This window comes from Megascapheus bottae, chromosome 15, assembly GCF_031878675.1.
Source record: "Megascapheus bottae isolate mThoBot1 chromosome 15, mThoBot2.hap1, whole genome shotgun sequence".
NCBI classification, from domain to species: Eukaryota; Metazoa; Chordata; class Mammalia; order Rodentia; family Geomyidae; genus Megascapheus; species Megascapheus bottae.
The window spans coordinates 48,341,872-48,367,903 of NC_143523.1; the positions used below are offsets into that span (position 1 = coordinate 48,341,872).

The 26,032-nt window shown below is 41.7% G+C and overlaps 1 protein-coding gene across 33 annotated transcripts in view; it reads right to left on the bottom strand.

Moving 5' to 3' along the window:
- Positions 1 to 26,032, bottom strand: part of Kcnma1 (potassium calcium-activated channel subfamily M alpha 1) — a 675,048-nt gene that overhangs the window by 97,944 nt on the left and 551,072 nt on the right. For 18 of the 33 annotated variants that reach the window (XM_090346634.1, XM_090346659.1, XM_090346630.1 and 15 more), the window contains one exon: positions 18,662 to 18,835. The exons of the other annotated variants lie outside the window; for them this stretch is intronic. In XM_090346634.1, the coding sequence (XP_090202760.1) occupies positions 18,662 to 18,835 (174 nt within the window). The remainder of the gene's footprint in view (positions 1 to 18,661; positions 18,836 to 26,032) is intronic. 33 annotated transcript variants of the gene reach the window in all.

Consider the following 26,032-nt stretch of genomic DNA (forward strand, 5'->3'; position numbering starts at 1 on the left):
GGCTATTCAAATGATTCTCAAGCCAAGCAACTGGTCAGCTACCCAAGTACCACAGTGAGGCAGGGCTCCCCACCCCTGCCCCCATCCTTTGTCACTAGATCATATGGCCCCCATGAATTCCTCATGTGACCTACCTTGTCAAGTTTCCTAAAAACAAAGAAAGCCAGCTAGCATTTCAATGGTCCTCAACTGGAGAAGACTGGGAAGGAACACACGAAGCCAAAAATGAAACAGGTGGAAATCCAGGGTTTCCTCTAGATGACAGGAAATTTGAGCTCCCTGGAGTTTCCGGCCAGAGGTCCTAGGGTAGGTGTGGAGGGAAGCACAGAGGACTAGGGAAATTTGTAGAGGATCCATGCCTACTTATTTGATGAAAACCTTGAGGGGGTGAGGTGTAGTTATTGCTCTGGATTTGTCATTTTCTTTTCTTTAAAAAGCTTTTTGAAGATACACAATAAGAGAGGACCAGAAGTCTAGCTGCAGAAATGAGGTAATCGCATCCCCAAAATGTACATAATAATTCACAAGTTATAAAAAGAGAACCATATAGAAGATGTTGTATGCTCATGTTAAACATGCTAACTAAATTCCTAGTGGGTTAGTACAGAGAGTAGATGTTCAGGACAAAGTAGGAGGTTCTCAACAAAAACTGGATCGACCAAGATAGAAGATGTCAGTCTGTCTCTTGGATAGCCCAGGGCTGAGCACAGACCTGGTGTGAGGCATGTCCACAATCCTATTTGCCTCCTACTATGAGACAGTACCTAGTAACAGGTGATTCCATGCTTTAAAATTCTCATCCGAGAGATGGTAGACTTACAGAAGAGTCAACAGAGATGAGTGTCTAGTGAGTGCCTAGGGTACAGTGGGTAGAATGAACCAAGTTTGGGAAGGGCATACCAGATGGAGGAGACAGATTAACCTGAGAGATAGTTTGGCTTGAGTTGGAAAACCTACCAAGGGGAGGGGAGGGAATAAGAACTGAAAGGGTAAGGGTTTACATTGGAAATGGAACAACTGGAAAATATATCTGAGAACATTCTCTGTCCTCTGACAATGACCTGATCTGAGTGTTCTAAACACTCAGATTCAAAGGTGATAGTGAGTAGGGCTTTCAGCTTAGAAAAGTCTCTCTCAAACCCTGCTTAGCTTAGTCTGCTAGCTTTCAGGCTACTTGAACCTTAAAAGGTCTGAGCGATGACACCTAGGTAAGTGCATAGAATTCATGCGAGGAGGCTCTTGCAATATCCATTTCCATGCCGGAGGTACCATTTCCAGCCTGAGAAGTAGATTTGACAGAAAAATAAATGGGCCTGTGAGTTTCAGGAACTTATTTCTTAAGAGATGGGCCAAATGGACCATATATTGATGGCTAGTCCCTCTCCACTTGTAACTACAACTGAATCCCATCCTCCATACAGAGAAGTACAAGGAGGACCACTGGAGTGTGACTTAAACCTAAAAACAGATACACATCCATAGTCATCCATAGCTTCCAAGAGGTTTGTCAAAGACATTTCCTTCTCCATGAAAGCAAATTCATAGAGAAGAAAATCCCCCCCCACCATTTAGCTTTGGATATTAACACCTGAGGATGCTCACTGGCTAAAGGATACAAGTGAAACAAATGAAAAAAGACATTATATTATTGAAATCTCCAACTGACAACCCCCCCCAGCTCAAAAGTCCAGGAAGATTTTAAAAATCTCAAAACACAAAACTCATAATAAATTCTCAAAGTGAAGGGTTTTAAATGATGACGTTATGAAACATGTAAAAATCTATATGTTTCAATCTCTTTATAGCCTGACAAGGAGAGTTCTCTGGCAATGTATTTGAATTCTCCCCTTCTGTATCCTCAATAAATCCACCATCTGTCTCCTGTGCAAGCCAGTGTTTATACCCAAACATCTTATTACACAAAATGTTTATTGTAGATCCTTTTGAAGTTGACAAAAAGAAGTAGCTGTGTTGTTCTTTTTGAAGTTGAAACCCAGGGTATGTGTAGGCAAAAGAATCAAAATGTTGTTTGCCTATACGCCTGTGTTGTGAGTTCGTTAGATACCCAAGTTAATGAGCCGGCCAGCTTTTCAATGAAAACCCCTATTTTAAAAACAAACTCCAAACTTACCCTGTTTGACAAAATTTAGCTTTGGCTCACAGAGAAAAGCAACATTCTTTGATACACTTGGAATCTAAATGAGTAATTCTTGATGAAAGAGCATCCAGCAAAACTTACTTTTATGGAGAAAGTTGATAGAATACATCAACCCTCTTTCTAAAGATATTCCTCATTATGCGGGAGTAGACTAGTATCCAGGAAATTCATTTGTATGCATAAACAAATTAATAAAAGTGGGGTCTTGCTACATTGTCCCATAGCAACATTTGGATGGGTAGGCAGTGTTAGGGTGAGAATCTGACTTTGAGCAGTTACTTTTGAAAAACATTATCATATTTGTTTAACTAGGACTTGCTCCAAGCCAGTCTTATGCCATGCAACTGAAAACTATCTATCTAGCAGGGGTATCAATGTGCAAGAAGTAATGTACCTAATACCTGACAAATGTAACATAACCCCTCTACACATTATCCTGACAAGAAAAAGAAAAAGGAAAAAAAAAATCCTACAAAATAATCTGAATAATCTGTCTACCTATCTACCTACCTAGCATCCATTTATCACCATATATATTAGCAATTGAGAGGTGTTATAAAAGCAGACATCTTACAAACCATTGAAATAATGGAAAGAATCATCAGAAGGGCTCATTGGAAAGAGAAGTACTAAGTAGAAGAGGAATGCTACCAACGCATCGGCCAGGCAGAGTGCTTCATTCATGGAGAAGCAGCACCGCCTGCTGGCAGAACTGAATTTTGAGCCCCTTTGCCATTGGGGAATATCTATCTTGCAATCTTTGCATAAATATAGAGCAGTATTTCTCAGCTGCTGTTATACATAAGAATTTTATTACCAGTTGACAGATTTCTAACACACTGGATGCAATTTAATAATCCTCTATTACCTGGAGTATGGGTTATATAAAAAACTAGAATGTTAATTGTTGACAACGCAATTCTAATATGTAAAGCATTGGTAAAGCATTGTCATCCAGTAAATACCTACATAAATCAAAAGGGAGAGCAACTTTTGTTCTAACAACATGTTATTAAAACTACAACTTGATCACTTGCATAAAAATAATGTTCATCAGTTTCTATGTACAAAGAAATCAGGGGAAAATGCATTTTGAGCTTTTTAACTGGGAATGTTCCCTTCATTTACAATCAAGAAGATAATGTTTCTCAAATAATTTTCCCCCTTTCTTTAAAAAATGCAACTAAGACAGGATGCCATAGAGGGGATTTTCTCTTATAACAAAGCCTGAGCTATAAATAACTAAGATTGCATCTATAAAATGTTATATTTTGTAAAACGGCAACAAGGAAGTTGTAAGGATTATAAGTCATGGATACAGAAGAACACTACCTGTCATTTTTCAGAAGAAGAAAGAAAAAGATCACATAAATGTGATAGCAAAGGAACACAATAAAGAGAAACAAGAATGTGATACTGTCCCTGATTATATCTGCAAAAGAAACTGTGAAACAAATTAACACCCAAGTACCCACGAAAGGCATCAGGGTATCATCTGTGCCAGTGACCCCTACTGGGTCACTGCTGAGTTTGTCAGAACAGAACTAAGGGGCTGTAAAATCTAGTGGTTGATATCCAATGACTACACTCCTTAAAACTCTGATTTCATCTCTGGCTGAAAAAAAATAAAGAGTAAAAATGTAGCCTAAAGGATAGGCTAATGCAATCAGAAATCAGATTTTCTCACTAGAACCAAACAAACAAACCCCAAATGGGATCAAAGGGCCTCAAGGAATAAAAAAGAATGACATTTTTTATGCTGTCCTGATTTGATCTCAAGTAAACCACTGTTCTGGTAACACAGACTTCGAATAGAGAAGGTGGAGTGGAGGCTGGTAGGTTGATCTGAGAGGCAGGCAAGTGCCCCATCAGCTGATAGGAATCACATTCTAATTAAAAGTTATTTTGATTTAATCTCTACTAACAACAAAAAACAGAGCATGAAGGAACCAAGAGTGGCCCTTAAGACAAACAGATATAGCTGGACTGTCACCCATAGGTGCAGTGGGACCCCTGTACATTCTGTGCCTCCATCTGTCCCAGCGGGGCCAAAATAGTCAAATGCCAGAATGCCCCCAGAGTACCTCCTGATAGCTACAAGAGGAACTTGACCAGCGGGGTCGTGGGCACAGGCAAAGGCCGCATCTTCAACTGGACCCTGGACCCTGCTTGCTATGAGAGATAGTCAGGATGGGTTCCTAGGCAGATGTGAGAGAGGTAGGAAAATCCGGGGAGGTCAAGGTTCTCTACTCAATCCATGTCTTAGGTAGGCAAGGTAATAATGTCTAGGCAGCTGGCTTGGGCCTGAGGGATGAGGAGTCTAAAGTCTTGCCTTCAGAGAAATTGAGTTAAATTCAAATCCATAAGGAATTACAGCTGGATGAAAAGTACTTGGTGAATCATGGATTCCCAAGGGGAAAGGGAGACCAACCAGGAAGTAGTGATACGACAGAGCTGTGTGGCCTCCTCATCCCTCCTATGAGGCTCAACTCCTCAAGAACTCAGCACCCCCAGGCCCTCCGAGGAGCTCCAAGGCTGCACATCTGACAGCAGACACAAGGGAAGACACACGCCACCTGCAGGAACAGCACTTCTAGATCCATCTAGAACTTCCCAGCCGCCAAAGGAATTACACCTCCACAAACAAATGTTCCACTCCACACAACCGAGGGAGAGACCCTCCTCTCTCGTGAGACAGATGCCTACTGAACTATGAATCCCTGACTGTCATTCAGCAGGAACCTGTTGAATTCCCACTACTGTACATCACGTGCTGAGAATCCAAAGGTCAGTGAAAGGTCTTGTTTGTTGTGATTATTTACTTCTTGGAAAATAAAATTCAATAAATACTTAATGCTATATATTAAAAAAAGAGTGAGGATCTAACCAAGTACCCTTGGCTCATACCTGTTATCCTAGCTACTCAGGAGGCTGAGATGTGGAGGATTCAGGTTTGAAGCCAGCCCAGCCGGGAAGGTCCTGCTGCTCTCTGTGGGACTTACCTAGCAATGCTGGCTTATAGAAGAGAACTTTTATTCTGACTTGGAGTTTGGCTTCCTGACCATGGCAATCTTTGAGCAAAGCAAGGGTTGGCAAGCTTTCTTCTTACCAGGTCAAGTAGTAAAAGCTTTTGGTTTATCAGAGAGCTTGAGCCATATGGTCTCTGTTGCAGCTGCACACCTCGGTTGTGCACCTTGAAAGCAGCCAGGGACAACACGCAAATAAAGGATGTGACGGTGGCAGAGTAAAAGTGCACACACTCAGTCTATGTGGCTGTAGTCAGCTGACCTCTGCTTTAAAAACTGAGAAAACTGCCATCAGCCTGAAGAGGCAAGGCAAAGGAACAGGTACAAGATAACATTACAGAAAAGCATTATGTCACAAGAAGAGGTTTTTTTAAGATGATTTACACAGAGACAACTGAGGTGGGAAATGTAACTACAAATGTTGACTGGCAGCCAGGCTCCATGCCTGTAATCCTAGCTACTCAAGAGGCTGAGATCTGAGGAGCAAGATTTGAAGCCAGCTCAGGTAAAAGAGTCGATGATATTTTTATTGCCAAGTCACCACCAAAAACTCTGGAAGTAGAGCTGGGACTCAAAGTGATAGAACACAAGCCTTGAACAAAAACGCTAAGGTAGAGCCCCCAGGTCAGGGCCTAGTTCATGCACTTGCATGAAGTTGATTGAAACTAGACTGCAAAGCATTCTGAAGATCATGTTAATCTAACAACAGAAGGCTAGAGAATGTTCTGTCTTGAGTGACCACTGATGTTCAGAGACCATCAGATGGTGTTCATTTGTTTTCTTTGGCATCCTCAGTAGCTAACAGCTTTCTGACTATTGATAATTTAGCATTTAGGAAAAAAAACCTCATATATCCTAGGGGAAAGAACATTTCCTCCTCTTTGAGGGGGAAAAAAAGAACATGGTGGTGTTAACGAACACACCTGTAAAAACTTCTGGGTCTTCTCTCTAACTCTAGTCCCTTTCCTGGGAGCAAACAACAAGCTACAGCGATGTTTCTATATTCCAGTAAGTCGAGAGCCACGGCAGTCTGGCTGGTGTGAATCTCAAGGTAAAGGAGCCAATGCCAGTGCACGGGGAAGAATAGAGAGAACGGAACTCACCCTGCAGCAACCAGCAGCCACTGAGCATTGGCAGATGAAAGTCTCCAAACATCAGCCACTTCAGGACTAACGTTCAAGTCCCTCAGAAAAGAAACACATACGTCTCAACCAGTGTCTCTTCCCCTATTCAGACACCCTCTAGAATTTTCCATCTTTATCTGCCCATGAGATTACTCTGATGACAGCACCGTGAGGGGGAATGGCTGTGAATCTACTAACATTAACAGTTAGGAAATAAAGGCAAAAAAGAAGGGAAAAAATAAGAAAGAAAAAAGATACTTTCCTAAGTTACTTCATCTTTGTCTTCTTAGCTGTGATCTGTAAGGAAGGAGTCCCCCAACAGACTCGTGACAATTTCACATTCATGTTCCAAGACTCCCAGCTACCCCAAAGACTTCATCTCTGTCTCCATCTCTGGAATCTTTCATCTTTTTTTTTTTACTTCTGGTCATTTCTCTGCAGGTCATCCTACATCGCCTTTCAATAACACTGGGTAGGCTTTTGTCCCCGCAACGTCCCTGAGAGCGTGTGTGCTCAGCTGGATGTGTTAAAAGCCCACCATGGCAACACACAATCCTGCGGTGAAGAAAGGCCAGCTCAGCGCTGACCACTACGGAGAGCGACTCAGAGACATTCAAAGGTCAGAGCTTGCTTGGTGCACATGGAGAGAGAGCTGAGAGCAATCAAGAGCACTCACGTCCTCCTCCTGGTCCAGCAGAATATACAAATGACACTTGGAGAAAATAGCCGTGGAATTCTCCATTTCCCCAGGGTAGAAAGATGTGTCTCCTGGGTGCTGCTATTAGATTCAGTCTACAAAGTCAGTGGTCCGAATGGCGGGGGGGAGGCTTTCAATGCATCTCCTATTTGGGCAGCTCGGTTGAGTTATCTGTAGATAATCAATTATACCTCTTCTCTCCTAGGAGCCTACCATGCTGTCTACCTACTCAATGCACTGTTCTTTCCCCACCCCAACTCATGAGACTATGACCAGGTCTACTGAAATTAGGAAAGATGAACTACAAACATCTCAAGTCCTTCATTTTTCTAAATAGCCCACATGTGGTGGGATCCCTATCACCCTTGACCTGAAAATGCAGCAGTTCTCTGCCATTCTGATAGTTCTCCTCCCTTTGTGTACTCTTTCGGGATCTTCTTCCCTGGAATTTACTCTTTACAGGGAATACTGACTTGACCTACTATTAGATGCTTTTCAGGTTCTGTTCTTATTTCTTAGTAAGATTCCCTCTCTTCATCTTCCACTGCATCTCAGCCCCTCATGTCGATGTGCACACAGTCTATGGTAAGCTTCTTAGAAAGCTTCAGGAAACTTCATGGATCTCAGATCAGTCTGCTTCTGGCATACTGCCTACTCTTGAATGGCGGAGAATCCCTTCATTTATTCATTCTTTTACTCATCAATCATTTACTGAACTGGAATCCTTCTGGCCATCTCCCACTTAAATTATCTTGCCAATACATGCATGCTGGGCCAAGGATGCCAGCCCACTACATTTCTGACACTGGTGAGAAGGAAGCAAGCTCCCAGTCCTAATTCTTTTTTTTTTTTGCCAGTCCTGGGCTTGAGCTCAGAGCCTGAGCACTATCCTTGGACTTTCTCAAGGCTAGAGCTCTACCACTTGAGCCTCAGCATCACTTCCAGCTTTTTTCTATGTATATGGTACCGAGGAATCAAACCTGTGTCTTCATGCATGCTAGGCAAGCACTTTAACCACTAGGCCAAACTCCCTAGTCCTAATTCTTGACTGAAGGCAATCTAAGGTTCTAGCTCAAGAAAGTTGATGCTGGCCTAAGCAGAGGTCAAGGAAATGTCTCAGCCTGGACCTTGAGTCTTCTCACTTCATGTAAAAGTCTTTCAGGGCAGTTGATCATCCTTGTAGGAAAGCTGCTTCACACTATTCTACTCTGTGGTTTTTAGGTTCCCTTGTATAGTTTGCAAGAAGGATTCTGGGACATATCGTCTTGCTATTTCTCTTAAATGTGAGAAGGTGGCTTCTCTTAAAGATGGCCAGATGAGAGGGTCATAAAAGAAAGGTGACTCTTGTAAGCCCATTAGAAGATCTTCTCAGAACAAACATCCTTGGGCATGACTAACAAATCCCTCCAAACCAAGCACTCTCTAACTATTTACAAAGCAATCTTTTCAATTCCATTATGAGTCTGGTCTGACAATAACAAGGTGAGATTTGGCTCTGTCCACATAGGTTCCTTCCAGGGGAAGGGCTGGAAAACTCTTCTAAGCAAGATGGAAGATGCTCTGATTAAGTAATTCAACATGTTGTTTTGGGAGAAAGCTCTCAAGAAAAGAGAACACAGCTCGTTGGCTGAGTGCACTTAGCCGCATTGCACTTCTGGACATTAGTATTGGCAGCAGGCACACCCTACCGCTATGGGAAGACTCAGGACTCAAGTGCTTCTCCTCCCATGCTGTTTTAATGCCTCTTTGGGTTGATGATGTACGCAAATGCTATAGTCACGGATGCTGACACAGATGCACCATGAACACAGACAAAGGTCTCACGCACAAAGAAACAGAATGGAAAAGAAAATTGTGCCATGGTACTTAGAAATGCCACATGATTTCCTAACGTTTTGTGTGGCAGTACTTCACAGGAAATGTGTTTTGTATTTCCACTGGAGTGGGATAAGTGGTTGAAAACTATAGGGGATTTTCAGTGAATGGGATATGAAGTACTTATTATATTCTCTCCTACCTCAATAGATGGAAAAAGACATGCTATCTCCCTCAAAAAGTCAGGAGGAGAAAAGTCTCATTGCCATACATGGGGATTAGAAAAACTAATTCCCATGAGCTGTCATATTTATTTGGTGCTAGGACCCTCAGGCTTGGTCCCATGTTGTAGCTGGCAGTTCCATATGTGTCTCTGGCTCAGCCTGGGCCCACATTCTCTTGCACCAGTGGTTGTAGCTGTCTGCCTGCCACCTTCAACATACTCAAGATGTGAGTTATTCTACTTGGGAAGATGTTGGGAGAAGAAGAAATTCTGGGGAGGAAAGGGAAAGGGGTAGAGTATATCCTCCAGACCAGTGGTAAAGAATATAGCTGAATAGGTCTATGGTTCTGGTCCCCAGGTAAGGACATCTTCCTCTAATAAAAACAACAACTCCACTGAGCCTAAGCAGAATCTACGATGGCTACTGGTCAGCTGGAGAAAGTTAGGCTCATGAAATCCAAGTCATAGAATTCAACTGCTAATTAAACTTTCTTTTGAAAGTCTGCAACTTCTTGGACTTGCCATTGGATAAAGCATTTCACCTGCAAGGTTCTCTTAGGGGGTAGCCAGTTCACTGTGTTTGAAAAGCTTCACTGAGCAGCTGGGTCCTCCCTTTGCCCATCACAGCTTTACTCACTCTTTGTCTTCTCCTTCTTGAAAGCTCTGAGCTGCCTCCTAATCACTGCTGGTCCCTTCTTTATGGCTGTGCCTTTCCATATTCCTAAAACAAAGCTACTGTGCTTCATTTCCCTGATTAAATGGCTTAAATGCTTTCTATTATATTATAGGCATAGCCAAGGATTTACCCCAAGGAGGGGCTCTTCTCCCTGAACTCTCTCTTAGGTTCCAGCCTCACTAGGTGACAAGCTACCTCTAGTTTGTGTCTTCCCTAGCCTTTTCCTGCCTCCTGGCTGACATGACAATCTTAGTCAACTGACTAGGGCACTGATGTAATCCTAATTAATCAGGAGGCTGAGATCTGAGGATCCTGGTTCAAAGCCAACCCAGGAAGAAATGTCTGTGAGAATCTTATCTCCAACTAATAAGTGAAAGGTTAAAAGAAGAGGTGTGGCTCAAGTGGTTGAGCACCGAACTTGAGTAAAAAAAAAAAAAAAAAAAAGCACAAAAGGACAGTACTTAGCACCTGAGTTAAAGCCCTAGTACCAGCACACACAGAAATGGACCCCACAGAAGATGGAACCATATAACTTGATTCCTAGCCTCAGCTCTACCACTTCTTCACTTAATGGGTCATTCAACTTCTGGGCCTTATACACATGCCTAGGTTTACAGTACCTGTAAATACTCAGTACCACCAAATAGTAGGGATTAATCAATGTCGTATCTGCAAGGCAGTAAACCTTATGTGTGTTTAATTCAGTAATGGTGCAGGCACATACATCCTTGCAGAGTGCTTTGCATAAGGCAGAGAAAAAAATGACACCATGGCTTCACTGGAATCCAGGTTAGCCAACTGGCTGCTTCCTAGTTCCAACAAATTAACAAATGTCTGGATGACATGTACAATAGTAATTAGAGAATCTGTTTGGCCCATGGCCCTAGTAGCTTGAGTAACATATAAACATTATCCATATCTTAAAAGGTGAAAGCTATTTCACACACACGCACACACACACACACACACACACACAAATCTAAGTATGCTCCCTCTTTGTCTCTCCTCATTAACAAGCATGACCTGTTAATAATTTCTATATCCATTCAATCCCGAAAATACTTTCTATTCACCCACTGAATACTTCAAAGCTTAAATGGGTCAAAGATGCCAAATGCTAAGATTTTTTTCTATAAGTGCACTGACAAATATCCCAACTTTTCTGTTTCAGGTGACAATAGTCCGCCTCAGATAAATGATATACTGGAGACCAGAGGTGCCCAACATCCAGTCTCGATCGAATTGGAAGGCAGGATGGAGTGAAGCCCACGCTGAGGCCTTCGAAGCCCTTCCCCCAGTGGCTTTACACCATTATTGGTCTGATACTAATTTGAGACAATGCCCAAACACATCACAACAAATTAGTGGCAGACACACAATAGTAATCAACTCGGGGGGCTATCCTGAATATAAGCTGGGGGATTCCCAGCTCCACAGCTGCACACTCCCACAGATGTTTCTAAAAGCCTCTTCCCAGAGGCCCATTTAGAGAGAAATTAAATGCAACTTTGACTTAATTAACGTTTTAAATGATAATGAATACAATGTAGATTCATCGGAGGCATTTACATTGTGTTGTAAAATGGATAAAAATTTAATAACTCTTTGTTAATAAGTTATGTCTCCCCAGACTCATAAAGCCTAAGGCGCTGGTGACTCCAGACTGGGCCTAATGTAGGTCCCCGGTGCAGGTGGAGGAGGGAGGCAGAAGATGGACTTGACATTTGCTCCAAGCCTGCTCTAATTCAAACCTCCGCTTGTTCATCAGTACTTTATTTCATACAGTAAAGGTCAGGATTTGGGCTCAAGGCAGAGCCTTGACAAGAAAGCTCAAGTGGAAGGTAGTCTGGCTCTGGCATCTGTCACCTGAGATCGTGGAGGAGGAGGGGCGATGGAGTGCTAACTGGCCTCATCTGTCCTCCACCACAGAGGCAGGAGGGAGGAACCCTCGCCTGATGGTAGGAGCTGTCAGGATGGGTCTCCTGACAACAAGCCACTGTCCTGAAAGAAAAATGCAAACATAATTTCCATGTCACCTTTCATAAGGACCTCTGCCAGGAGTACATGTGGCATGCCAACGTCTTTTCTAGTTCATCTTTAAAAAGCCAAGGCATTTTTTCACAGCACCAGATCCCTAGAAAGGGAGATGTCTAAGAGACACACAAAGGATCCTTTGCTTTTTTCCTCTTTCCAACCTTTGTTCTTATCTCTCCATTCTATTTTGAAGGGTATCTTTTTGAAAAATGTTTCAGCCTACCACTCCCTTAGTTTTCATCTATATATGTCCCATTGTCATAGTACATTTAATTGAAGGGATTCAGTAATACTTTGGGAGTAGGAGGTAGCAAGGGGTGAAGGTATAACAAAGCCCCAAAATGCAAACCAAATACTTTCCCTGACATGATACTGAAGAAAATAGTTATTTGTTCCAGATGAAAATGGGGCTTGTTTGGTGTTCTCTAGGGATAATCAACCTAGGGGATTTTTTGCAAAGGAAATTTTACACTAGCATGCTAAAAAAGACCCCACCAAACACTGGCTCAATGCTGATTTAGAAAGCTGACCAGTGTGTACGTGGACCTGATGTCCACAAGAAGGCATATTTCCAACCAGCCCGCTGCCCCATGGGCTATCAGAGATCAAGCAAGAAGCACTCACTTCCAGAGTCATGCAGGAGACACCACAAAAGCCTCCTCTTATGAACATGATTCATCTCAGTTATGTGGGAAGTCTAAATGGAGGCCCACACCCCTCTGCCTTTCTACTTTCCTTTCCTGCAATGAAACAATAGCAAATCAAGACTCTCACACTGAGGCTACTAAAAAGAGGCAAAGTTTGAAGTAAGTATGTAGCCAGGACAAGGACAAAGAAAAGGAGGAGGAAAGAGACAGGGAGGCAGAGATTCACACCACCAGGTTTGGGATGAAAAAAAAGGGGAGGGATTAGAGACTTGGATGCAGAGTTTTCAAAACAATTAAACCCAATGCAACCCCTTAAAAACATGGCAGAGAGCCAGGAGTTTGGCCTAGTGGTAGAGTGCTTGCCTAGCATGCATAAAGGCCCAGGTTTGATTCCTCAGTACCACATACATAGGAAAAAAAAGTTGGAAGTGGTTCAGAGGCTCAAGTGGTAGAGCTCTAGCCTTGAGACAGTGCTCAGGCCCTGAGCTCAAGCCCAAAACTAGCAAAACAAAATGGTAAAAAAAAAAAAAAAGAAAGAAAATGCTGGCCAATGGGCACCAAGTTTCATTTAAGAGGAATCTGTTCTGGTTTTCTGCAGTAGGGTGACTACAATTGGCAACAGCTGTATATTTCAAAATAACTACAAGATGTCATTTTATATATCTCACCACAAAGAAATAATCCAGAACTGAGGCAATATGATAGATATGCTAATTAGCCTTAGTATAAGAATACAAAGACCCAAAAGTAAAACTCACATTGTAACTTATGCCTTTGTGATACTGTATGCCAATTTCAAAATTTATGGGGAACTAATACTAAAATTGACCAATGCTATTCTGCCACTGGGGGCTCATATCTGTCATCCTAGCTACTCAGGAGGCCGAGTTCTGAAGGTTGCAGTTTGAAGCCAGCCCAAGGGAAAAGTTCAAGAGATTCTTATTTCCAGTTAACTACACATACAAAAAAAGGCTAGAAATGGTGTGGTAGACCAATTGCCTTGAGCAAAAGACAGTGCCAGGAACAGTGCTCAGGTCCTAAGTCCAAGCCTCAGGATTGGCAAAAATATAAAAAATAAAAATAACTGAATAAAGAAATAAAACTGACCAGTGCTAAGAATCCTTCTCTCTTTCCTTTACCTATCTTTCTCTCGCTGGTAGTTGTGATGTGAAAATGGACCCATTAGGTTTGAAGACCCAGAAACAGAATAAATAAAATCTAAGATTGGGGAATCTGATTAGGTCACCAAACTATACATAAAAGGAATAAGGTAATTATTGGCTACTGGTCTTTCAATGCAGTGCATTAAGTCTCTTCTCCTTTTCCAGGCATGGGAGACTTTCTGTGCAGGTGTGTCTATGATTATTTTTTCCTGAACCTGTTTTCACCCCTTTCCCTAGGATCTGATTTTATATTCTTCAAAATGCCATTAGTTCACTGAAGTGATTTAGTTCTATTGGCAATGTTAATTCTCTGCCCATACAAATCAAAGGCCCCATTAGATAAGCTGATTTTTGTTTATTATCTGACAAGCTTCAAGATTACTCTGAAGCAATTTGGTTATGTCTCCCTTCAACCAAACCAAACTGGATTCGGCCTCTCAGTTTAACCATTTTACCTGAATGCCTCCCTGTGATACAGTTATATTCCAAATAAAAGTCATACACAATTTACAGTTCAGTAATAGTTTGCAAATTGTGTACGTAATTGTTCAGGTTTAAGCTATTAGTAAATTGCATGGTGGGCATGTGTGAGCGCCTATGTACTTGAGCTCAAAGTAGTTCCAAGTTCAAGTGCAAAGACCTGTTTCTCTTCTACCACACCATTAATTTGCTTGTAACCAGCACTGCTGACAGCCTGAGACCAGAACCATATCAGGCAAGTCTCAGCAGGTCTGAGTCAATATGGTCTTAGGTTGTCACTGCATCATAATTTTACTTGTCTCTTTCTATTATATACAGCCATCAGATATTAGGCAAGAACAAAAAAGCACAAGAATAAACCTCCAAAGAGAGACAAGGTGCATTTCACACAACATAGTACTGGGAAGAGTGAAACTGATCAAAATTTACACCTACACGAATGTGTGCTATGTTGCTTGCTATTTTTCTTTTACATCAGATAATTTTAGAACACTACATTTTTGTGTGTAAACAAGTCACTACTTGTGAAGAACCTGGGACACATACCATTCTGATATCTATTTTTTTTCAATGCTGGAACTGGGACTTGAACTCAATGCCTGAGGGACTGTCCCTTAACTTTGTTGCTCAAGAATGGTGCTCTACCAGTTAAGCCCCAGCTCCACTTCTGGCTTTTTGCTGAGTATTTGGAGTTAAAAGTCTCATGGGCTTTCCTGCCTGCATTATCTACCTCTAAGTCATAGCCCTCAGATCTCAGCTTCTGGAGTAACAGGTGTGAGCCACTGTACCCAGCTCCCTCCTGGTGTCTTTTATGAGAGTTTAGACTCCTGTCCAAGACCATTTGAAGCAGAGATAAAAATTAAGGCAATCAGAAAATGAGGACGATAGCCTCTGAGAGTGAACAATTTGTTCTTACCAACATTAAAATAGTCTTGCACTCTTTTTACTATTATACTTATTAAATTTACTATATTTTAAATGAGTAAATAATATTTTTAAAATAATGTCAAAGTAATCTTGATCATGATTTGTCTTTTCCGATACTTGATTTTTAATGTTATTTGATTGTTTACTTGGGAGATGGTTTCTAAATGAGTTCTTCCATACACTCTGGCCTATCATTTGCTTATGGGTTCAGTAGAAGAAGACACCTGGCTCCTCACCACGGAGTCAACAATACCTGGTCCTAGGTCATAAGCCACACCTCCAGGGGGAGAAGTGTGAATCAGAGTGGGGGGAGGTGGGCCTGTTAGAAGTCACATTTGTAAAATAATGTGAACACTTTTAATAGGTTACTAGTCCTCTGGGGACCAGCTATTTCTCTTCCCACTAGTAATGGCACTTTATGTTTCAGTTTAATGTCCCTTGAAAAATGGAATACTTTTCCCTTTATAAGGAAAAAAAAATTTAAAGAGCAAAGTGAGAGAGGAAGACTAAGAAGAAACAAATTAAGCTGCCTCCAAAGCACACTGGCTCGACTGGGAACCAGCAACCAAAGTAAGCTCCATAATAGTATAATGACCTTTAATGAGTATCTTGGGAAACAATACAGCCTCGGCATAAAAGACAAAGGGCAAAACCCATCATGGCTCCACTGACACTAATTCAAAATGATTTTCAGAACAACTAAAGAATGTAAGAGAAGTAATCTGATCCGCCCATCTGACCTCACTTTGATTCCAGGGCCCTTCTCCTGCCATTTCTAATTGTCAGACCCTCTATGTCTCACATCTGCTCATATTTAATGAAAAGCCCATGCTCACCACTGCTCCATGAGTCAACACACTCTGTCAAAAGCGTATCACCCAGCCCCGCCACCAGCGAGGAACATCCAGGATCAGCATGGAGGTCTGCCAGTGGGGTTCAGCGGAGGCAGAGGCGTGTTTTCATTGGACAAGAAGGGCTTATGTGGGCACATGAAGGGGCTCAAATTGGGAAGGATTTTTCTAACTTATTATTAGTGGTCAAAGGTGAGTGGTCTCACACAGGGATGGATGAAGTCTGTTTTTGTTTAATGGAGCGATGATGGTGGGAAGAGAAGGAAATGGAGAAGGCAAGCCTCCCCCTGAGCTGTCATTACCAGTTAGGGCTTCAACACACAGCCCAAAGCCCAGGTTTGTGTCTTTGAAGGCAGAGACACAAAAGGAAAAGAAGAAGGTCCTGCACAGAATGTCTCTGAGAGGATAGGTAAACCTCAACCCAAGTGATTCTTCTCCAACAATGCTTGGATTCAAGTGCAGAGCTGAGAAATCTCTCTGTGGCATCTCTGGAATTAAATGGGAATTACACACATACTGCACATCGTGGGCCTTAAATGAGCCACAGACTAGGTGGGAGGCTAGTAGGTTTGGACAGTGTTAAAACCTGAACTTGGGACTGTAGCACTAAGTCAAAATGGCTCCTCCCTCTGTGCCACTGAATCTGAGACCCAAATTTCAGAGTCTTATTGATTACTCGAGAATAGAAGTTATACCTTAGGCAGACGATGGTGGGCAGTTACATGTACCACTGACAAGTAAAGAGCGGTCGTGGCCTGTGGCACCTCTGCAGCTCACCCCATTGTCTTCTTCCCCAGCTCCTATCTTTGAACCTATGACTTTCCAGACCTCATGAAATTCTCTATACGGCTGTGACCTGGGCTGTCTGCAGAGTAGCACATGAATGAGAAAGAACTATTGCAGGGAAATAGAGAAGGACTCATACCACAGCCTTCTTAAGAAAGACTTCATAGGACACTTTCTTTCCAACAGTTTTAGGCAAATGTGATTGGTGGATCCCTCCCCATGCAACTCCGTTATGATCACTTTTAATCAGAGGATAGTTCTCGGTCCTAGAATGACTTTTTTCCACATGATTCCACTACAGCTCTCACTCTGTAGATCTTGCCTCAGATCTGAATTACAGGTTGGAATTTCAGCAAGCCCTGAGCCTAACTCATCATTCTGGTGTGTAAAGCGAAGCTGGAGTTCCCTTACCCAATAAATCCTGTGTGACACCAATGTACTAACTGGAACTATTTTCCACACTCACATATGTGAGTAAAAAAAAAAAAGGTTCATTTCCCTGAGAATAAATACTCAAGAGTGGAATGTGAATCTTTCTTCTGGTGGTGACTGGAAAATGAAGGTTTACAAACGCATATGGCAATTAGCTCTGGACACTTAGGGGGAGAAAGGGTGAATGGCAATCCAGCCTTCAGCAAATGTGTTAGGTCCTTTAAAGACTGGAAGAGAGGAAGTGCAGAATGAATAACTGACTCCAACCAAGGTCATGATCACCTTGAAGGGCATTCAAATCTCTAAGCAGAGCAAGACCTTTTCCACATATGAATAAGGATACACAGCCCAGCACCCTGAGCTGAAGCTCTCAGAGTACTATCAGCAAAGCAGCAACACCTGTGGTGAAAATGAGGATGAAGACAGGCTTGAGAATCCAGCTCACTTCAGCCTCACACACAACCAGCTGCATGATGATGCCAGGTTCTTTAACATCACCGAGCTTGCAAGCCATCATGTTCTATGCAACAGTCTAAAGAAAAAAGAACCCAAAACAAAGCCCAGAGATTTGGGACTTTTCTTTTACTTGCTACTTAGATTCACAATTACAGCAATATCATAGTTAAGTACAGATATATTCTTGAAAGAGAAAACATATTAACCGAATCATCCTTTGAATTACTTAATTCTTTAAGGAAAATCTCTAGAACCTTCACCGGTTGTTGGATTTGAAATACTCTTTTCGGCTGGCTATTGAATGGATCACACTGTAATCCTAGCTCCTCAGAAGGATGAGATCTGAAGATCGAGGTTCAAATCAAGCTTGGGCAGAAAAGTTTGTGAAACTCTTATCTTCAATCAACTAGCAAAATGCTGGAAGTGGAGCCATAGTTCAAGTAGTAGAGTGTTAGCCTTGAGTGAAAAAGCTAAGCAAGTTGTGAAGCTTTGAGCTTAAGCCCCAGTACTGTGGAAATAAATAAATACTCATTTCCAAAGCATAAGATAAAGTCTGGGACTAAGAGGAATGGGAGGTAATTACAAAGACAGAAAGAGGAAAGAAACAGAGAGAAAGAAAGAAAATGAAGGAAAGAGAGAGAGGGGAGAAAGGAAGATAAAGATACCTAGATAGATGGAAGGTCGCTAGCTAGAGGGACAGATTTTTATGCATATATCTGCATCTAAACCCTGTTCTGCTTTGGAATGCCAAGGGCTATCTTGTTCTCCATACCAATCCAACCTAATTTCTAGCCATTTCCAAGCTATAAAGATTTTTATTTTCAAATATTGCTGTATAAATCTAGTATTTCCTATGGTTAACACTTAAACATGCCCTTTCTATTTACTGAATCAAGAGAAAAGAGGATTAGCAGTACACTGTCCTATCCAGTTTGGTCATGATTTTCCTAAGTACAGTGAAGTCAGCAAGCTCAGAAGGGTGACCCTCCTCCACACGTACACAAAAACACAGGCAAGCCAGGGACAACACGTCACCACAGACAAGGTCAAACGGGGAAGGAGACACCAGCCCCACAAGCACTGGGAACCACAGGATACAACACCAATGGGACTGACACACAGACAACACACGGACACAAAACTGTGTATGTTGAGGTTAAACTTACAGGCACGGAAAGTGGTGGAGCAATCATTCACAGAGACAGAAGAAAGTGGGAAGGCTCTTTCAAGGGTGTCCACGTTACCACGCACACTGCCTGACATGCACGAGCAGGCACGCTCAGAACGTCCGCAATCAAAACAACATGCCCGTCTCATTCTCTTGTAGATAGACATCTTGGCTATAACCACGCGGTTGGATGGGAGGAGAGGAAGAGCGGCAGTTAATGGCAAGGTCACACACAGCAAGGTAGCTGCAAGGGGCGCTGCAGGGATTTAACACAGGTCTTAGTTCATATTAACAGTCTTGACCCAGGAAAAAAACAGAAATGCAGAGTGATTTCTTATGAACAGTTGGGTTGTATTTCAAAAAAAAAAGAAAGAAAGAAAAAAAGAAAAGCAGTGAAAATATAAATTGCCTTCATTATTCGCCCAAGGCTGCTGTATATTACTTTTTTTCTCTCTCTTTCTCTCTCTCTCTGGTGGAGTGGTAACCATAGGAAGAGGGCATGGCTAAATTCATCTAGGGTCATGGATGAAAACAAGAAGAAATTATAAACAGCAAAAATGTAAGCAGCACAACTCCACCTGGCACGAGCAATGCAGGAGGAACATAGAGACCCACAGGTAATCAATTAAGTAATTGCTTATTTGATACAATATAAGTGGTTCTTGAAAGATGCAAACAAATCTAAGCCATAGGCTTTCCCCATTTGCATCTGTGTCTGGGCATCAGGTAGTGTCTGGGACAAACTTTCACCAAATTAAATGTGAAACAACTATGTGTTAATATGGAATCTGAGAAGGCCTTGCTGAACTTCCCAGGAGCGAGTTTACATGATAGCTACAGGAATTTAAATTTACTCTTGACAGAACAAATATCCAAATCTGTCCATATGAGAAATGCAGCTACTCAAGGCAAATACTGCATACTTGACATTAAAGGAAGTTCACAAATGAGGAATCACCCAGAGCATAGGAGACATTGGTATATCAGATTGTGTTTAGCCACTCATGGGTGCATTTTCTGCTTAAAGCTAAATCTGAGATTTACATTTGCCTGTCTCTACTCACCCCCCACCCCCCACCCCAACAATTCAGAAAGCAATTCGTGTATTGATTAAGCATTTTTTTCTCTTCTATAGGAAATAGTGGCAAAAATACATACAAAATGAGTAATGGGAAAATAGGGAAATATTTAATTGAAGCTTGCATGTTCCCTTGTCAGCTCTTGAGAAGGTTCTGCACTGCTTGGGATTCCTCCCAGAGCCAGACCTGCAAAAGCTGCTGCAGGCACTGTGGTCCTTTTCAGTGGCCTTCACTTCTACCCTTCAAGCCAATTTATATTTCAGTACCAGAGCAGCTTTCTGTACCTTCTGATGCTACAACAGGCAAACGTGTTTATTCGTTAGCATGAACCCACGAGGTGGGAGAAGAATCCATTATCTAGTCCAAGCATCAGAGCCAAACAGTGAATTCCAGTCGGGTAAGTGTACTCCCCTGCCACCATACCTTTCATATGGAAACTCAGCTTCCACCTTCTTCTCTGCCCTTTGTAGAGAATGGCCGCCCTCTCTTTTTTTTAAAATATAGCTTGTGGTTTTGCCCTCTTTGAAGGTTACGGTCACAAGGAAAGGGATTTAAATCTCTCAAATGGGTCAAGTCCTGTTCTAAGACCTTTATATGCCTCGTCATCCAGTATATTTGTCAAGCAAAGGTAACATTCTGATTGTGACGAACAGGCACTGGGGGAGATGGAGAGAAGTTCTTGGTAGCATCTGCATTCCTGGGAACTTGGCTCACATTTTTAGTGACAGGTTCTTTTAGCATCCTGGCGAGTTGAGACCATCGTGCAACCCCAACTCTGTTCAATGCACAGGGTATCATTCCCTCAGGCTTAGCTTAAAATAAAAAATGTCCCACTACTGCATTTGATTCAGAGGAATTTGGAATTTAAAAGGCATAGCTTTGAATGCCCAGACATCCCATGCAAAGAGTGGCTGAAATCACAAAACAGAAGTGGCAGGTAGGGTGAAGTCCTGCAGGAAAGACATGAAAACATTTTTTAAAATGAATCCAGATCTGGTATACAAGTAGGAGAAGCAATGCTTTGTTTGTCTTTTCTTAGTTCTTTGACTGGAAATATTGATTTGTTATTTATACAGAGAAGAGAAAAATGAGGATGATATTTTGTTTCCCTGTAGATAACTTGTTTTGAGAAAAAGAACTTTTTTAATCAAATGCTGTAGTGGAAGAGAAGCCCATCAAACTCAGAAATGCTATGCTTCTTATTAGCAACAGTCCCTGGTTTTCATTTCCATAGTGGCATTTTAGGTTCATGCGCAATAATGAAATCTGACACACTGATGAGGAAAGAGAGTTCTCATATGTATACATATATATGCATATGTATGTATGTATATGTAGGTAAACATATATACATACACACATATATATGTATAGTCATTAAGACAGAAATAGAGCAACTCTTGAAAGTATTTGGTCAGAGATAATCCCATCACAATGAGTGATTTATACCTTCTACTTTGTAAGAGTTCAGAAAGAAACAGAACATCAAACACAATGGCTCACAGGGACTGTTTGCAACTGTCATGGTTGGCTGTTCCGAAGACCATGCATTGTTCTAAAATTTCATATTATTAGCATGCAGGAACAGGCTCAAACTGGTAATCAAAGCAGCAAAACAAAAACAAAAGACAAAAAACAAAGCACACCATTTGCTATAAAATTAACTGTTAATTATAAGCAGTCACATTCCAAAGCAGCATATACATAAAAAGGAAAACATGCTATTACTTGTCATTCCTTCCAAGTCATTTTTACATTCACACCAAATGCAAATTCGAAATCTCAAAAGACAAATCACACACACACACACACACACACACACACACACACACACACACACCAGCGAGAATGATCAAGAGGCTCAAAGACAAGACAGAAACAGTTAAAATGACTGAGCCCCATATGTTGACAAACCTTCATGAAACACAATATCTAGACCAAAGTCCACCAGTCTGAAGGTGACTCCTCTACTTCTGGAAGAATCCATGTGCGTTGACCCTTTCTCCCACATTGGTGTCTTTCCTATGCATTCCACCACCACTTTCTTAAAAGATAAGGCTAACTGACCTTCCATCTTGTGGAGTGGTTCATACAAGCTTGATTTAAGGATATAAGTAGTAGCTAGAAAGAGACTTCCCTAGGGAAATGATTCAAGTCATGGACAAACTCTTTAATTAAGAACTACAGTTACTTCCCCAATATCTACGTCCCCTTCAGAGGACGTAGTTATTCTATGTGTAAAATTATACAATGTAAATGTAAAGTTGTTTAACATGATGTGACTGCTCTCCTAATTTAGGATTATTTCAACTCTTCTAGGTTTCCCACTCCCTCTGTTTCATGGATATTCAGAATCAATAGTATTTTATTGGTGATTGTGGCCTTTTCTAGAACTCATATGGGTTAGAAGGTAATTTTAGGAACCATAGCGAGAATAACTTTAAATTCTCAAGTTTAGGTAACAAAATGCCACTTAGAAAATTTCAGTAACTATTTAAAATGGAAATAGATCTCTTATCTATTCTCTGATCACACAAAGTGCTCTTTCTCCCCATTGGTGTTTGCTAATTTATTTTTCTTAGTAGTTGTTCATTGCTCTCTTTCCAAATGCCAGTCCTTGGAGGAGGATTTTCTAAGGGTTTTCAAATGGCAATATAATGTAAATCTATGAGGACATCTAGTGGAAGAGCCTGGGATTGCAACTGAACAAAATAGGCATGAAGCTGAACTTCCTGGCTTTTCTCTGAAAGGAGCAAATAAAAAGGAGCTGGGGGGGGGGGGGGGCGGGGATGGATTGTCCTCTCTGAATCCAAATGTGTGAAATGCCATTTTTGTTTCAATGGCTGATCCAATGCACAACAGATGTTTGGGGGCAGCAGGGACAAAGGGAAGGGAGGTTTTAAGAGATGATCTTAGGGTGATCAATCTTGGTGTCTTGCAAACTCATTCTTTCTGCTACACCAGCTGACCACACATCCTCACAAGGCCCCGCTGCAGCTTCCTGAGACTAAGAGCAAACAAGAGTGCATCTCTGCAGGTGTGAAGCCTGTAGCTACTTGTCATTCTGTCTTAAGGCTCTTGGAACTTTATGCTCAATTAATTGCCCCCTGTAGGCCAACTTAACTCTGAGAAAGCAGAAATATAAGTCTCTAGGGACTCTGTTTTCTCATTGGCCCACATCACAAGGTTCTTGTTCTTGGAGCAGTGCCACAGATTCAAAGAAGTTATGTGGTTGCCAAGAATTAGATTCTGGGTCTCACCTTCCTCCAAAAAACTGCTTGAGCAGCTCCAAAACTTGAGAAAAGGCTTTTATGTGCACCTTTCTTCACCACCATAAAATGGATATTCATCTAGGATTTCCATTATGACTTCCTAGTAGTATTTATAGCGATGAAATCAAAGTATTTCCCTAATGGACACCATCAAGGTATCTGTTTACTTTTGAGTGTTTAAAATGGAAAGATTTCTCAGACATGAACTTGGGCAAACTGATTTTGTTTTTGTTCTCTTTTCAGAGTTCATGGGTCAGGAAAGATGAAACCTGCTGCAGATGTACCCCTATTCCTGGGGACAAACTGACAATCAGCAGTCTGACTCAGGTTCTGTGCTGGTTAAGCCCTGCTGAGCCTTTCCAAGCCAAGCCTGGGAAGGAAGAGAGAGCTGGAAGCTATCCTGCCCTCTGTGCCATCTGCCTTCTGCAGCAGCAACCAAATGGCCAGCCAATTTGCAATTGCAGAATGTTAATTTCTAGGGTGGATTGGAAGGGGCAGGAAAAGCAGTCCTGGACAGAGAGATCCAGGTAGAAGCTTTCCAAGTGCTGGGAGAGAAATATTTTAGGTATCAAATGGAATGAATGGAATGGGAAGGGGGGAAAATCTGCATTTCAATTAATAGACACTTTCCAGAGCACATCTCACTTTTAAAATCAGCCTCATGAGGGAAATATTATTTCCAAGCATGAAACCAACAATCAAAATTATCAGCAAAACTTTCCACAGGAGAGGAGTCCACCAAGGTTTAAGTCTGAGGTGCTTTGTTTGATGTGACACTGAGGATTGGAGAACACTGTTTCAGGTCCTATGAAGGAGAAATGATGTCTTCACTTAGAAAAACTCCTCCTATTCCCTTCTGGAGGAGGAAGAACAGTCTTCCAGGCAGCTTTTCAAGAACAGTAAGAGAGGAAAAGACAAAGATCATTAATTCCAACATCACAGAGCTTGGAGCTGGTTGGTTTGGCCCTCAACACTTTACATTTGTAGCTGAGACAGGTAGAAGAATTTGAGTTATCTGTTGATTGACATCACATTTCCCTGTAATTCTAAATATGCATTAAAAGTATACCAAAAATCTGCAGGTATAGAATAAGACTCAAGACCCTGGGCCATACTTAAAAGCAATAAAATAATCTGTGGAAGGAGGGAGCCACCAAGTCGATGTGAGCGGGCATGCACTGAAAAGATCAGTGTTTGGGTTGGTGTCTATCATTGTCCTTTTATACCCTCCAAGCACTGAAGATTAGTCAAAATCAGATGGCCAACTCGCTTCTTCTGCTGCAAAGAAATACAAGAAGATAGAGTGTTGGAACATCCTTCTCCAAGCTCCAGAGCCGTCGAACCAAATGTGTTTACACACAGGGTCTCATTTTGCTTTCATCGGACTTTTCTATTCGTGAGCAAAGACCCATTGCTGATGCCGGTGCTACTGAGAGCAAGATGGCCGAGTCACGCATGCAAACACCGGCCTTAAAAGCTTGTCTTCCATTGTCAGATTTGCTGGTGTGAAAAGGAATTCTGGGCTTCAAGTAAGTTAAGAGGGCTGGAGATGTACAATGGTCTGTTTGGACCGCTTGTTATGAAATGGAGCATTCTCCTTGAACCAAATTTTCTTTCCATAACAAATATATGGATCCTCCAAGATGTCGATCTAACATTCATGGAGGAACTGGGTTGGACTGACTAATCAAGAGCAAACGTTATTTGAAAGCAAGAGAACCTCACAGACCTTAGGACGTAATTAGCACTTCTCTTCAGGAAGGTCGTTCAGGTCCTTACAGTCCTAGAAGCAGGTAGCCACTTAATTCTCTAGCAAGTACGGTCTTGTTAGAGAGGCACATGTACCATAATGAACATTCCTCTCTCTAAGGAGTATCTTCTCTGCTTATATATAAAAATATACATTTTTACATATAAAGTACTGGCACATGTCATATATATCTCACAACATAGGAATATATATATGTAGCCTACTTTGTGTTTTCTTCAGGGGAAGGCTTCAAGCTCCATAGCCGGGAAAATCTAGTATAACTCATTAATTAATAAAGGCAAGCATGCCAATGACTCTCGATGGAGGAAGTGTCTTGAGCTACAGTGGTAACTAACCCAGCCTTATCAGTGTCCCTTAAAAGTCCTGAAACAAGACCTTCAAGAGAAACACACTGTTATCAAGGTCTTATTTTCAAATGGAAAAAAATAAGACCATGTCAGAAGCTGGCTGCGGGTGGGAAGTGGGTGGAGGCGCGAGAGTGGGTTCCGGAGACTCTTCCGAGTGAGGCTGCTCCAAGGACCAGGGCAGGGCATGAGCGAGTAGGGCCATGAAGTCACTGCTACATGCAACATGAATACCAAAACTCAAATGAAACTGAAGCTGTATGGAAAATAAAAGAAGTGTCTCCACTAGAGAAAGACAAAGGGGAACTAGACTTTGGGCTACTGGGAACTTGTTTTACTCACAATAGATCACTACCAGTGTGCAGTTAAAATAGAGTAGGGGCCGAATTCCAAGGCAGCAAAGAGGGAAAAAAAAATCAAAGATTTGTCAATAAAGAGAAGTTAAAGAAAATTCCTACAAATATATCAGTCTAAACATGACTTAGTCTCTTTAGGAGTCTACCTTTGGCAAATTTTCAGAGGCTGGGAGGGAAAATGTAAATCATTAGACCAGGTCTGTTACACAGAAAAAAAGAAAATGGATAAATGGTAGGCTCTAAGAGCTTGCTCCTTGGCCAGACAGCTGAATTGGACTCACTTCCTGGCTGGAAAACTATGAATAAATGGAAAGAAATGCAACCGTTAAACTATACTACCACACGACTTCCAGAAATGGAATGTCCACACTCCATATTTCTCTGGATAATATGACATGAGATGTTGAAGGTTATTGGATGAAGATGAGTGGGGTGGAGGGGTGAGGGTAAAAGGTGGGGAAGAATGGGGCTGGGGAAAGAGGGTCAGGACATTGTGGATAAAGGCTGGAGACTGTCAATAGCTCTGCCCCCATGTAAACTTACCATT